Here is a 14,831-nt window from a genome sequence, read left to right as displayed (position 1 = left end):
GGATGTGATGTCCAGGGGAAGAAACACAGCACGTCTGGTCCTCTGGTGGTTGTCAGCGCGAACTGATGAAATTTTTCTTCTACATAGAGGGTCAGCTGTGGAACAAGCAAAACTAGGAGGCAAGGACCAGGTAGAGAAGAATTGACATGAAAATATAGGATGGTGTTGTACCAAAACACAGAGGAGGTACATACACATTAGGTGAGGTTCTTTGAACATGAGGAATATTTTGAGAAAAGTGAGCAGTCAATTAACATGCAAAGATGAAGTCAGCAGTGGTAGGTCAGCAGAAAGAGAAGACTTGGATAGGCTGGTGCGGCTAGCTGGAGTATATACTGCCATTGGCGTCCTTTGTGGTAAGGACTTGCCAACAGGGACTGTGGATTTTGCAAGAGCAATAATGTCATCCACCATAATAAAAGGAAAACAAACATGGACATCCAGTGTTGAAAAAGAGAAAAAAGGAATATGTCTCTGTGACTGGAAAAGTGGGTGGCTTTGTCAATGAGATACAATAAATGGACAATTCGAATTTTTGTAAATATTAAAAAGGTTTAGTATAGTTACTTCATTGACACTTTAGCCAACTGAATACTGGGGGGTGCATTCCCCTTCTTTTTTTATTAATTGAGCTTAACGGTTATAGTTTTTCTTGTTTGAGCTGTAGCCCACATAAATTTGGAAAAAATACCAACTGAGAAAAAAAATGTTTTTGTTTACTAAACATGGACAGGTGAATTACATCAATCTGCCAGAGAGCATTGGATTTTATCAATGGAGATTAATCTTAAAAGTCTGAATAGCAGGAGTCGGGCTGTAGCACAGCGGGTTAAGCGCAGGTGGCGCAAAGCACAAGGACCGGCATAAGGATCCCGGTTTGAACCCTGGCTCCCCACCTGCAGGGGAGTCGCTTCACAGGTGGTGAAGCAGGTGTCTATCTTTCTCTCCTCCTCTCTGTATTCCCCTCCTCTCTCCATTTCTCTCTGTCCTATCCAACAACGACGACAACAACAATAATAACTACAACAATAAAACAACAAGGGCAACAAAAGGGAATAAATAAATAAAATAAATATTAAAAAATTTTTTTAAAAAGTCTGAATAGCAGGATCTTAATTAAACAATGCAGGAGCCAGTAAAATGCTCTCACTATGGCAGGTCAAGCGTTAAAATTTTAAGAGGCTTGTAAAAAAATGAGAAAAATTTTAGGATATGAGTGACTTTAGGAGTCATCACACACCCATAAATAAAAAAAGAAAAATGTTTAGTTTTAAATCTTACCATATGAGAAGTCAGTTCTTCTTGTGCAGATGTACCTATAATTATTTACTTAGGGAGAGAACTTGTACCAACTTAATTGATGATCTAATGGTTAGAATTGGCTTGAGTTCTTTCATACGATTTTAGAAGGCTCTTTATTAAAATATACCAATATGTTATAGAAAGTCAATACCTAATGTGTTGACATGATAAAATGTTTACCAATTTTTAGTATTATTTTAAACTGATTAGACAGTTTAAGTACCATACTATCACTTAGTTTACTAAGATCTTTACTCATCACAAGGCTATCATTAGTAAGCGTAGATATAAAACTCTTAATAGATTTTGCTCTTTAGAACTCTAATATGGCAACTTAAAAGGCTAAAATAAAACCTCATAGCTGAAATGTTCAAAATAAATTTTTACTGTTAACATTTCTTTTAGATGCCCATTTTGCACTAAATAATTTTGTTGAATCACATCTGCCAAATGAAAATTTTTTTATCAGGCCAGGAATATCATGTTGAACCCGTTTTTCCTGGCAAGGCCACTGCTCTACACTGACTGGGTTATTAGAAAGCCAGTTCAAACATGGAATTTGTTACAAACAGTGGCAGTTGGTATTGGGGTGCTTGCAATATTTAGAATTCTCACAAGAGTGAGAGAGACTGGAGAGGCATTTTACCATGCCTAGATATCTCAGAAAATCTTTTAAATAATGAATTGATGCTGATATTAGCTATCAGAAGGACGAAACTGTCCTATATTTTACTCTGGTAAAGGTGTGCCAACTCTATGAATCGGGATCTTTAAAACCACATTTAGCTTAACTAAATCTTATTTAAAACTTAAAACAAACTTTAGTTACTTAGGGGTTACCACACATTATTGAAAACAAGGTTAGCACACAGACTTAAAACAGACATTCTTGGTGAAAAGAAAAATTTTCCCTTTGAAAAGCGGCTTTTGGATTTCTAACTCATAGCCTCTCCACCCCCCCCCCCAGGGGCATTTGTGGCTTAGAGGATGGTTGACTGAAGTCTTTGCCAATCTGTGGAGCAGGAGCTCTGTGCTGTGATTGGCTGTGCAGATGGAACAGGCGGGCTTAGTTTACCGCCATGCATGGAGAAGAGCGGAGAAAAAATCTTTGAAAGTTCTTTTTCTTGGATAAGGTACATTTTACAGTTTTAAAGAAACAAATCATTAAATTTATATCAAAAGTATGTACTGGTTCTCTGATTAATAGCTTTTAAGTTAAAGAGAACGTCTTGTATGATTGATTTCATTCTTTCTTTAAAGAATAGCTTGCTAGCCAGATAAGATCTCACTCAGAATTGGTTTAACGCTTTCTGATAGTAGAGGGAAAAAAGCTGGATCTTTTTGGCTGGCTAATTCTAAGATAATGCCAAATCAAGAGCCCACAGTTCTTTAACTAATTGTAAATGCTCTTGTTTTTCTTCTATTAATTTTATAAGGGAAGTTGTTTTTTGTGCTAGTTGAGTTTTAGCCTTGGTGGTATAGTCAGTAATATTGGCCAAGTCGATTACCGGGTCACAAAACAGAGGGGTGGTGGCGTAAGGAGGCGGTCTGGACAAGGAAGAGCGTAGGGGTGGCCGGTCAGGATTATGATATTTGGCCATCTCTTCATCAAGGGATAAGGTCTCTTCAGGAGAAAGACTATCATCAGGCCCATCTTTGGTGGGGGGTCTTAATGTTGTCAAAGAGGAGTAAATTTTAACAGGAGGGCACTTAGCAGGCGGCCTCAGGGGCGGGGTCTCCTGAATCAGGCATGGGAATAGAGACAGACTCACAAACAGAAGGTGGCCGGGAGTGTCCCTGTTAAGACTTTTTCTCCCTCTCTCATGACTCACTGTACATAAGGACAATGTTTATAGACTTTGAGTATATCATTTACTAAATTCCAATAAGAAAAAACCTGGAGTGGAATCTTTTCTGGACCAAAGGTCTCATAAAAATCTGTTAAATAGTTTCCTACTCTAGCCCATCTTTTTTCATCAATAGTCCCCTCTAAGGGAAACCATGGACAAACATCACTCACAAAATAAAAAAAAAAATTCTTGAGATCCTTTTTCGTAACCCTTACTCCTCGTGTCTTGAGGGACTCCCTAAGTCCTTTAATAAACAGATCTTGTTTACTCAATGCCTGTCCCATGGTAGTGCTTACCTCACCGCTGTGACACTCCTCCAGATGCGACTCACGGCCTGGCAGCTCCATGGCAATCAGTGAGAGCCGGGGTGTTACCTCATAGGCCACGGTGGCTCAGTGAATTCAGATAGGCCTATCCTCTCTAGCAGCAGTGTTCCAAGATCTCCAGAAGGCTTCTTCGCCCCACGTTCGGGCGCCAGATGCCCCAGCCAGCAGGGCGAGAACAGGGGCTAGGAACCCTGGGACCTGGAATAAAAGGGACATAAGACACAAAGAACGACAGCACGACAGGATTCTGATCAAGCTGCAAAATTTTATTGTGTTTACAGGCATTATCTTCTATCAAGCAGAGAATGGCTTTTGGCACCACTGTTCAATCCAGAATAGACTGTAGAGTTGGGGTCAGGACGTGGCAGACCTGGTTGAGTGCACACATTAGATTGTAAAAGTACCTATGTTAACGCCCCCAGTCCCCACTTGCAGGATAAATCAGTGTTCTCTTCCTCTCTCTGTCTCTCCCTTTTTACCCCTCCTTCCCTCTCAATTTCTCTCAGTCACAATCCAAAATAAATAAAATAATTTTCAAAAATAGACTATATATTCTTACATATTTTATCATTTCTTGCCAATTTATAAGGCCATTGTCAGGCAATAATAATAATGCATCTTTCAATTTTGCTCTTAGCATTTTGTGGCTTTTATTACATACTAATTTTCTTGTTTAAATTATCCATTTGTCATTATAAAATTGCTTCCTTTTGGGGATGCCAAGATAGCTCACCTAGATATTATGTCTGCTTACCCATGGACATGGCTCAGGCTTGAGCCTGGCATCAGAATAACTCTTGGTTCTTGGGTGTCTTTTCTCTCTCAGTTTTTTTCTCTCTTTCTCTTTCTCTGTCACTTGTCTTTCTCTCTTCTTTCTCTCTGTCTCTTTATCTGAATAAGGCGACTTGAAAATGAAGACTTTGTGATGATAAGGAAAAAAATAGCTTCTTTATTTAATAGTCTTTCAATTAACATTTACCTTAAAATATAATAGTAATACTACCACTCCTGCCTTTTAAATAACATTTGCATTGTGATTTTTTTTCTTAGCTTAGATTTTATATCCATGGTTTTAGTTTCAACATGAATTTTTAAATAGCTTGGTTTTTCATCTTGTTAAATCTATCTCTTTCAATATTAGTGTTTATCACTGTTTATATTTAGTGTCTTAATATGATTCCATTTAAATCTATATTAATTTCATTTTTTTCCATTTCCTTTTTATTGGGTTTTTTTTATGATTCTATTCAGTTCTGCCATTGGTTTGTTTGATGTTTGCTTGTTTACTCAGCTCTGGTTTATAGTAGTACAAGGGCTTCAGCCTGGGACTTTGGAGCCTCAGGCATGAGTCTTTTTGCATAACAGTTATATCTCCTCTACTCTGGACTTTCCTTTTTGTAAGTCTCAGCCGTGTATTAATTACTACCAATGTTTTTTTCCCTCTTTCTCTAGGCATTTTTTATTTTATTATATTTTATTTATTTTCCAACCAGAGCACTGCTTGGCTCTGGTTTATGGTGGTTCAGGGGATTGAACCTGGGAGTTTAGAGCTTTAGGCATGAGAATCTCTTTATATAACCATTAAGCTATCTACCCCCGCTATTTAAAAAAAATTCTAAATGGTTCATGTAGTCAATTTGTGCCTTCATTCCCATTCATTGTACCTACCTTGGTTTCTACCTTTTGATGATAGAACATGTGTGTAACACCTGCCCTGTTGTCTTTGTGTCCGACTATAGTTCACTTTCTTTCTTTACCTGTCTCCTACATTTTGATCGACTCTCAGGCATTTTGAATTGTATTATCCTTAAATTTGTTGTAAACTTTTTGTTGTTGTTGTTGTTGTTTTATTGTTGTAGTTATTATTGTTGTTATTGATGTCGTTGTTAGATAGGACAGAGAGAAATGGAGAGAGGAGGGGAAGACAGAGGGGGAGAGAAAGACAGACACCTGCAGACCTGCTTCACCACCTGTGAAGCGACTCCCCTGCAGGTGGGGAGCTGGGGGCTCGAACCGGGATCCTTATGCCGGTCTTTGCACTTTGCGCCATGTGCGCTTAACCCGCTGCGCTACCGCCCAACTCCCTTGTTGTAAACTTTTAAGAGTGTTGAATTTTGTCCTGAGGCATGGCTGGGTTACTTCTGAATAGATTTCATGCTTTGTAAGCTTTCAAGATACTATCTTATGGTAGATTCAATGTGACTCTCTTTTTGAAATTGTTTTTCCCAAAATAGGTTAAGACTCTACTGATTGTCTCTGTAATTTTAGTGACAGGTAAAGAGGTTAGGCCCCACCAGAGTCCTCTCTGGAAAGTCTAGGTCCCTTGCCTTCTGACATGGCCCACTGCCTGACATCTCCTCACTGTGCCCAGATGAGTCTGTGTACCAACCCTCCAGGGCCTCTGTGTTTCTACCACTTCAGGAACTAACCTTCGGAATATAGTTTGCTTTCTTAGGCACATTGCCCTGCTTTTGCTAGTGCTTTACCTTCCATTCAAATTGTTCTCTGGACCTTTAGTTTCCTGTGATTTTGGAACTACTACAGGAATAAAGTTCTGGCAACAATCTCCTTCATAGTATCATTTCTCTTTGCTGTTCTGACCTGCCTTATATCCAGCCTTGAATATGATTGCTTCAAGTCTTTCATCCATTTTTTCTAAACAGTTACAGTGAGAAGTTAATTCCCATAGTATGAACAGAAGTAGCAGTCTGTATATTTTAATTTTTTAGAGACCCATAAAATGCCCATTGCTTACATTGAGTTAGAGTGCTCCTTTACAGAATTGAATATTCATTTTATTACCGTGAAGAAATATGTTTCCAGTGGGCCTCATATGATTTTATAATTGCCGTTTTCTTTACCATTTCTCTATTCATTAAAACAAATCATAAACCTGAAAGCACAAGTAGAGCATGCCCAGGGATTGATAGCTTATGGTGTGCAGGAATATTCATTGGCCTCACAAGACTACATACATGCTTGTCATTCTGCTATGGTTGGACATAGGAGTAGAGATTGCAAATTCGGCCTGGGTTTTTGGAGGAAGTACAGTTGCCTCTTGTAAGGGAGGATGGCAAGAAAAAACATTCCGTGTTTGACAAGGGTTTATCATTCTTCTTCTTCTTCTTTTTTTGCCTCTAGTGTTAATGCTGGAGCTCAGTGCCTGCATTACAAATCCACTGCCCCGGAGGTCATTTTTTCCCATTTTGTTGTCCTTGTCGTTATTGTTATTGTTATCATTGATGTTGTTGTTGGATCTGACCAAGAGAAATCGAGAGAGGAGGGTAGATAGAGAAAAGGAGAGAAAGACACCTGCAGACCTGCTTCACGGCTCGTGAAGAGACGCCCCTGCAGGTGGGGAGCTGGGACTCAAGCCAGGATCCTTTAGCCTGTCCTTGCTCTTAGTGCCATGTGCGCTACTGCCCCACCCTCTACAAGGGTTTATTATTCAGTTCATAAAGTTGAGGAAGAGAGAGATAGTTTGCAGTTTTTGACAGCTATACAGATTGCTCCCTATCTCTCAGAATTCATTTTCTTTTTTGTGGGGAGGGATTCATGGTTTACAGTAAATACAGTGTTGGCACATGCGTGAGACTTCTCCAGCGTAAGTCACCCTCCACCACCAGGTACCAGGCAGGGACTGAAAGCCCACTAACCCATCCCAGGGGTCCGTTTCTTTGGTGCAATCCACCAAACCCATTCCAAGTTACCCTTCACTCTATCGAGAGAGATTCGAATGAGAAAAATCTAAGGTTATAGGACTGTCAAGACAATTCACTGACACTATTTTCACTAGTGATCAGTAGGGTACATTAGTAAAATTCCGAGATTAGTATAGAAAAGCTAATACATTTCCTAGACAGTTTCTTCTAGTGTAGGGACCCTCAGATCTTTCTCTTTTCCATTTGGCTTTTCCTTGTCTTTCCCTTTGTGTTGAAAATGAACAAGTTTGTTTTTTTTTTTCAAAGTTAAGTCTTCCCCAGTCATTTCTCCCACTTCATTCTGTTTCTAATTATTCATTATTCATTATTTCTACCAGGCCAGAGATTGGTAGTGGTAGAGACAGAGCTTGGATTGGGCACTCTCACTTTTAGTAATTTGGATTATGTGACCTCAAAAGTTCATCTGTCTCTCCTTTGCTGATGATTTTGTTAGTTTTATTTTCTCCTGAAGTTCATTTATCATATAGCGACATTCCTAACTAATTAACTCAGACATCAAGGTTAGTCTCAGCCTTGTAGTATTGGTTCCTGGATTATTTAGTTTGTTAAAATGAGATTAGATAGCTGAAGATATGAAATAATGTTTTACTTGGATAATTTGGCAAGGAATCATTTATAATCATCTTAGTGACTAGAATTTTTTTTTTTTTTTGGCCTCCAGGGTTATCACTGGGTCTCGGTGCCTGCGCTAGGCCCACTGCTCCTGGAGGTCATTTTTCCCATTTTGTTGCCCTTGTTGTTACCCTTGTTGTTTTTGTTTTTATTGCCATTGCTATCGTTGGATAAGACAGAGAGAAATAAAGAGAGGAGGGGAGGACAGAGAGGGAGGGGGAGAGAAAACAAGACACCCGCAGACCTGCTTCACAGCTTGTGAAGTGACCCCACTGCTGGTGGGGAGCTGGGGGCTCGAACCAGGATCCTAAAGCTTTGCACTTTGAACCATACGTGCTTCACCCGCTGTGCTACTGGCCAGCCCCAATAATCATATTTTTATCATCAAATCTAATACTTTTTATTTCCCTTTTCCTCCATTTTACTGTGCTTTGATTTTATCAACTTTATTATTTTTCCCTTTAATTATCAAATTAAAATATGCCTTATTAAAATTCCACCCCAAAGTAACATCGTCTTGTGAGACTGTGTGAAAAACTTCATTCATTCATTTCATTATTTATCTCATGCTAACACAAAATGTGAATGAATACATCTCTAGATATGTGTGATTATTTTTTATTGTTTTGAAGTACTGTGTTAACATCAGAAATCACAGTGCAGAAAAGGCAGTATAAGAGGGAGGATTTAGACTGACAAATGACCATGTGAATAGAGAAAAGGACTAGATAAATGAGCTTTCATTTTATCTGAAAGAAGTAGGAAGAAAAAAGAATTCAGACCAAGTCATTAGAAGTCAGGACTAGCAAAACTGAAACAGAAAAAAATTCAATAGGGAATAAAATATGAAAAAATATGAAAGTAGAGTTGATCCTTTGAAAAAGAGAAGGAAAGTGGACATCTCCTTACCTGGACTTTCTGCACACACTAGGGCTCATTTACAAAAACATATTATAACCAATGGCACAGAAATTTAAGTCTCCATAACAGACTGTGGTGAACAACTATATGCCAACAGATAAAGTTGAAGATAAAGCAGAGACCAGATAGCATGGTCATGGGCCAAAGCTCAGCATTGACCCCCCCCACACACACACACACAGTCAGCACTATATGCACACAGCCTTGACTGCTATTGTCAAGAGACAGAATGGTGTCTCTTGTGTCCAGGTGTTTGGCTTCAGCTCTGTGGCCCCTCTCACCCTGTCCACACACACCAGCACCCACCTGAGGTCTCTGTCTGCTGATATTCTACTGCAACTTAATGAGGTTTGTGACTTCCATAGTTGTCAAGATTTATTGGTGTGTGTGGGGGGTCTTTGATATTCACTGTTAGTCCATAGCCACACTTCCTGGAAATCCCCCCTTCCTCAAAAACGTTTTTACTACTAGGATTTTTTTAAATTTATTGATTTATTCCCTTTTGTTGACCTTGTTGTTTTCTTGTTGTTGTTATTAATGTCATTGTTGTTAGATAAGACAGAGAGAAATGGAGAAAGGAGGGGAAGACAGAAAAGGGGAGAGAAAGATAGACACCTGCATACTGGCTTCACTGCTTGTGAAGTGACTCCCTTGCAGGTGGGGAGCCAGGGGGCTCAAACCGGAATCCTTATGCCGGTCCTTGTGCTTTGTGCCACATGCACTTAACCCGCTGTGCTACCGCCCGAGTCCCACTACCAGGATTTTTATAGAAATTACAAACATCTTCTAAAACCTTTCCAGGGAATTGCAAAGTGAAGAAACATTCCAAATTCTGTTTAGAAGCTCTATCACTCTGACAAAGCCAGGGACAATCACCAGTGGAAAATGAAAAAACAAGATCTTATATAACCATGTGTGAAAATATCCTTGATAGTATAATAGTAAATCAAATTAAGGATTACATTAAAATAATTGTGCTCTGTGGCCCAGTGAGGATTATCCCTGGAATGCAGAATAGCTCAATAAGCACAGATCAATTTATACAATAGGTTAGGTTCAAACACTGAAGGGGTGATAGTTACATTATCTTCTAAATAAGTGAAAAAAAGATACAGGACATAATTCAGTGTCATTCTGTGATTTTTAAAAAAAAAATCTTAACTTACTTCAGAACTGAGCCACATATGAAAAACTCACAGTTGGGAGTTGGGTGGTAGCGCAGCGGTTTAAGCGCATGTAGCACAAAGAGTGAGGGCCAGCTTAAGGATCCTGGTTCAAGCCTCCGGCTCCCCACTTGCAGGGGAGTTGCTTCACAAGCAGTGAAACAGGTCTGCAGGTGTCTGTCTTTCTCTCCCCCTCTCTGTCTTCCCCTCCTCTCTCCATTTCTCTCTACCCTATCTAACAACGATGACATCAATAACTACAATGACTACAACAACAATGAAAAACAACAAGGGCAACAAAAGGGAAAGTAAATAAAAAAGAAAAGAAAAACTCACAGTTAAGTTCATACTCATTGATGAAAACTTTGCCAAGGAAGGTTTTTCACTTTTGCTACTTGTAAGTAGCAGCACTTAACCCAGAGAAAAATAGATTATCCGGTCTTATATTTAGAAAGCCCTTATAAATACATACATTTCAGAGCTTCAGGAGGATAGCATATTTTTACAACAACACAACAAAATCAAGGAAAGGCTTATTTATCTACAGTTTTGAAAGTGGAGAAATTTGACTTTTGACTTGATCCTAAAAGTATTTAATGGTCAGTCAGGCGGTAGCGCAGCGGATTAAGCCCACGTGGCACAAAGCGCAAGGATCAGCGTGAGGATCCCAGTTCGAGCCCCCGGCTCCCCACCTGCAGGGGAGTCGCTTCACAGGCGGTGAAGCAGGTCTGCAGGTGTCTTTCTTTCCCCCTCTCTGACTTCCTCACCTCTCTCCATTTCTCTCTGTCCTATGCAACAACGACGACATCAATAACAACAATAATAACTACAACAATAAAACCACAAGGGCAATAAAAAGGAATGAATAAATATTTAAGAAATTTTAAAAGTGTTTAATGTAAGATCACAAGGTTTTGAGTATTTATATTGTGTGTGTGTGTGTGTGTGTGTGTGTGTGTGTGTGTGTGTGTGTGTCTTTTACCAGAGCATAGCTCTGGTTTATGGTGGCGTGAAGGGAATTGAACCTGGTACTTCAGAGCCTCAGGTGTGAGAGTCTCTTTGCTTAGCCATTATGCTGTCTACCCCTGAGCAAGTATGACTTTCTAATATGACCTCTGGGGCAATGTGAATGGTAGGGAAGAGAAAGAAGATAGTTCTGATGTAATAAGAAACATTCTTTTGTAATACATTCGAGAATTTGGGGAACCCTCTATATATGTTCAGTATATAGCCTATCTTAAAAGTGTTCCCTTCTAGAAATATATTAATCTGGAAATGTAATTGAACTGACTCGGATCCTACAAATATCACCAAGTCATCATCATTATTAGCTCTGTCCAACTGTTTTGAAAGTTTTGAACATACATGAGTATAATACAAAAGTTTATATGCATCTGGAAGTTAATTTTCAAAGATCATAACTGGTAGTGTTTTTAGCCATGATACTTTTTTTTTGAGAAAAAATATTACCTCAGTCTGATTAAGGGTAAATATTTATAGTATTATTATTAAATATATGAGTTAGTTCCCTCCAATTATTCCATTTTGTAACCAAGAAAATAATATACAGTATCTTATTATTTCCAAAACTATATTGTGTTTCTTTATCTTTGGATACACAAGTTCACTCTGGCCCTTGTACTCTCAGTTTTCAAGGTTAACAAGAAAGTAATCTTAATAAACTGACTTATTTTGAAACTGTTTTCTTTCAGCTTTTTACCTGAATTCATCAGTGGAGACTTTGATTCTATTAGACCGGAAGTGAAGGAATACTTCACCAGTAAGGTAAGCCATGAGGAAATCCTGTGTTGAAGATTTCTCTCCTGTGGTTGCTTTTATTTTTTCTTATTTCTGCTCCTCTGAGTGTATATAGAGATTGAGATACACACTGTTTGGTTACTTTAATTTGTTTTGAGAAATGGCAATATAAATTCAAATGAAATTTGATCTTAGAAATTCTACCATTAGTATTTTTCTTTCTTTAAAAAAAAAAAAATGCTACCATGACACTAACCTGACTTCACTGGCAGACGACCTCATCAGTGTGTCCTGGAACTTCACCTTCCCAGAGTCCTACTCTACTAAGCAAAGACAGAAACAGGCTGGGGGTGTGGATCAACCAGCATCTTATTTTTTACTTATTATTAGGTAGAGACAAAGAGAAATTGAGAGGGGTGAGGAGATAGAGAGGAAGAGAGATAGAGAGACACCTGCAGCCCTGCATCACCACTCAGGAAGCTTTCCCTTGCAGTTGGGGACTAGGGGCTTGAACCTGTGTCCTTGCACACTGTCATGTGTGCACTTAACTAAGTGTGTCACCACCTGGCCCCTTTCTTCAGCATTTTTCTTTTTGAAGTTATTATCAGTCTGTTTTGAATAAAACTCTTTATTACAAATTAATTATTATTTTGTTGTTGTTGTTACTAGTGATTAAATAATTAGCCACAAGATTGTGGCATAAGAGGGCTATAGTTCCATATAATTCTCACCACCAGATTTCCATTTCCCATCCCTTCCATTGGAAGGTTTCCTGTTCTTTTTCCCTCTGGGAGTATGGACCAAAGAACTTTAGAGGGTGCAGAAGGTGGGCTTTCTGGCTTCCATAATAGCTTCTCCACTGGACATGGGTGTTGGCAGGTTGATCCACACCCCCAGCCTGTTTCTGTCTTTCCATGGTGGAGTAGGCCTCTAGGAAGGTGGAGGTCTAGCTCACATTGATGAGGTCGTCTACCAGTGAAGTCAAGTTGGTGCTATGGTAGCATCTGCAGCTTGGTGACTAAAAAACATTAAGATATAAAGCAGGAATAATATTCAGGAAACCAAAGGTCAGAATATGGCCTATGAGATTTGGGGTCTTCATGAAGGAGGAAGGTCGAAAGTCTACTTTACCTATATTCCACTTTACTAATTTTTACCTGACCCCAAATGCTAACATACAGGTGGGATAAAAGCTTTGTTTGGGATTCTGATGTCAGAGTTGGGAATAAGGCTAGACAAATGGATCAGGGCAGAGTAGCTCCCAAATATGGGAAAAGTATATAAATACTGTTAACTGTAAACTCCATGGATCTGACCTAAGGCCCTTATCGCTTCATAGTTAGCACAAGAACCAGTATAATAAAATCACAGAACCTAGATATAGGCCAGGGCTCGTGGGATAGGGCACATATATCCATAAATTAGATAAAAGATATATCTTAATGTAAAAGTACGCAGTAGTCTACAGTGACTCAATAAGTGTTGCAAGTACGTGGAAAGACCTAAAAAAGACACCATCAAGGGGCTGGGCAGTAGCACACAGGGTTTAAGCGCACACAGTACAAAGCACAAGGATCCCGGTTCAAGCCCATCTCCCCACCTGCAGGGAGGTCTCTTTGCAAGCAAGGAAGCAGGTCTTCAGATGTCTGTCTTTCTCTCCCATGTCTGTCTTCCCCTCCTTCCTCCATGTCTCTCTGTCCTATCCAAAAATTAAAAAGATAGAAATGTGTCGTTTTTGCCGGGCTGGCTTCGCGGGCGGGAGACAGATACGACCACAGACTCATGACTGAGCTGTGAATGCAGTTCAATCTTTATTCACGAGCGGGGATGCAGTCCAAAAAACTAATCTAATGTAATCACAACCCAATTCTGTCATGCCTCCCTCTCCTCCGGCAGAAGAGTCAGGAACAAAGGAAAAATACGTACTATATGGGGCGGGGAGAAGGAAGAAGAAGCATGAATCATTGATGACTAAACCAAATGTCCCAGAGGCAGTGGGGTGCCCAGCCAACAGTGACCATGCAAACAGAACACATAGCAAGCAACACAAGCAAACCCAGTGTGATGATAGAATCAGAAGGCTTCACAAGCAGAATCCAGAAATGGAAAAAAGATGGCCAGGAGCAGTGGATTCCCAGTGTAGGCATAAGCCCTAGAGTCAAAAAAAAAAAAAAGCATCATAAACGACTTTATCCAATAGTTTCTACTTAGACCTAGATACCCTCCTCACCTAGTTTCTGTTTCACCTCCCTCAATCGCTCCAGCCCAACCTTGTCAGATAAAGTAAGGATACAAAAACTGGATAAGGGCAAGAAAGCTGCAGACTTTTGGTCACTATCAGGCCGCCCCATCATTCGGGGACCTAGTCACGGAATCCTGGGATTCCCACATAGATACGATGTGCCTAGACCTCTAACAGATCCCTCTCTCCATTACCACTGGTCATCTCCATCAGGAACAACATCATAAACCCTTTTGTGGGCCTGTACAGGACCTTGCTTCAATGTGGAACAACAATGATAGGGTCTGCCCCACTCTCTAAAGGGAGGCTGGGTCACCATACTCTGCCACTCAAGGAAGACGGGTCCTGAAACAAGTGCCACTTAGAATGTTCCTATTTATGACCATGAAATGTGAACTCAGACCAACAGGGATGCAGAGCATATACAACTTGAAATTTATAACGACATATTACCTGGGAAGGTGTTCACATTATTACTGTCGGTATGCAAATTTTCCAGATTTCTGTGTCACTTGAGAAGAGCACATGAAGACCTAGCTGAGTAGACAGAAGACACGTGGCAATGTGCCCTGATGTGACCAAGGGGATCACTGCCATGACAAAGAGATCCCCCACGGGGTGGGAAAAAGTCTTTATGCCACACATCAGACAAGAACTGATCACGAAAATACACAGTGAACCCACCAAACTCAATAATAAAAAGACAAACAACAAGGAGTCAGGCGGTAGCCCAGCAGGTTAAGCGCACGTGGTACAAAGCGCAAGGACTGGGGTAAGGACTGTTCGAGCCCCTGGCTCCCCACATGCAGGGGAGTCGCTTCACAAGTGGTGAAACAGGTCTGCAGGTGTCTTTGTCTACCCCTCTGTCTTCCCTTCCTCTCTCCATTTCTCTCTGACCTATCCAACAATGATGACATCAAGAACAACAGCAAGGG

The 14,831-nt window shown here is 40.0% G+C and overlaps 1 protein-coding gene across 5 annotated transcripts in view; it reads left to right on the top strand.

Moving 5' to 3' along the window:
* Positions 1–14,831, top strand: part of TPK1 (thiamin pyrophosphokinase 1) — a 453,436-nt gene that overhangs the window by 196,658 nt on the left and 241,947 nt on the right. For all 5 annotated transcript variants that reach the window (XM_016187821.2, XM_060196763.1, XM_060196761.1 and 2 more), the window contains exon 5: positions 11,609–11,681. In XM_016187821.2, the coding sequence (XP_016043307.1) occupies positions 11,609–11,681 (73 nt within the window). The remainder of the gene's footprint in view (positions 1–11,608; positions 11,682–14,831) is intronic.

Source organism: Erinaceus europaeus, chromosome 8 (assembly GCF_950295315.1).
Source record: "Erinaceus europaeus chromosome 8, mEriEur2.1, whole genome shotgun sequence".
Classification (NCBI taxonomy): domain Eukaryota; kingdom Metazoa; phylum Chordata; class Mammalia; order Eulipotyphla; family Erinaceidae; genus Erinaceus; species Erinaceus europaeus.
This window is presented reverse-complemented; position numbering and strand designations above follow the sequence as displayed.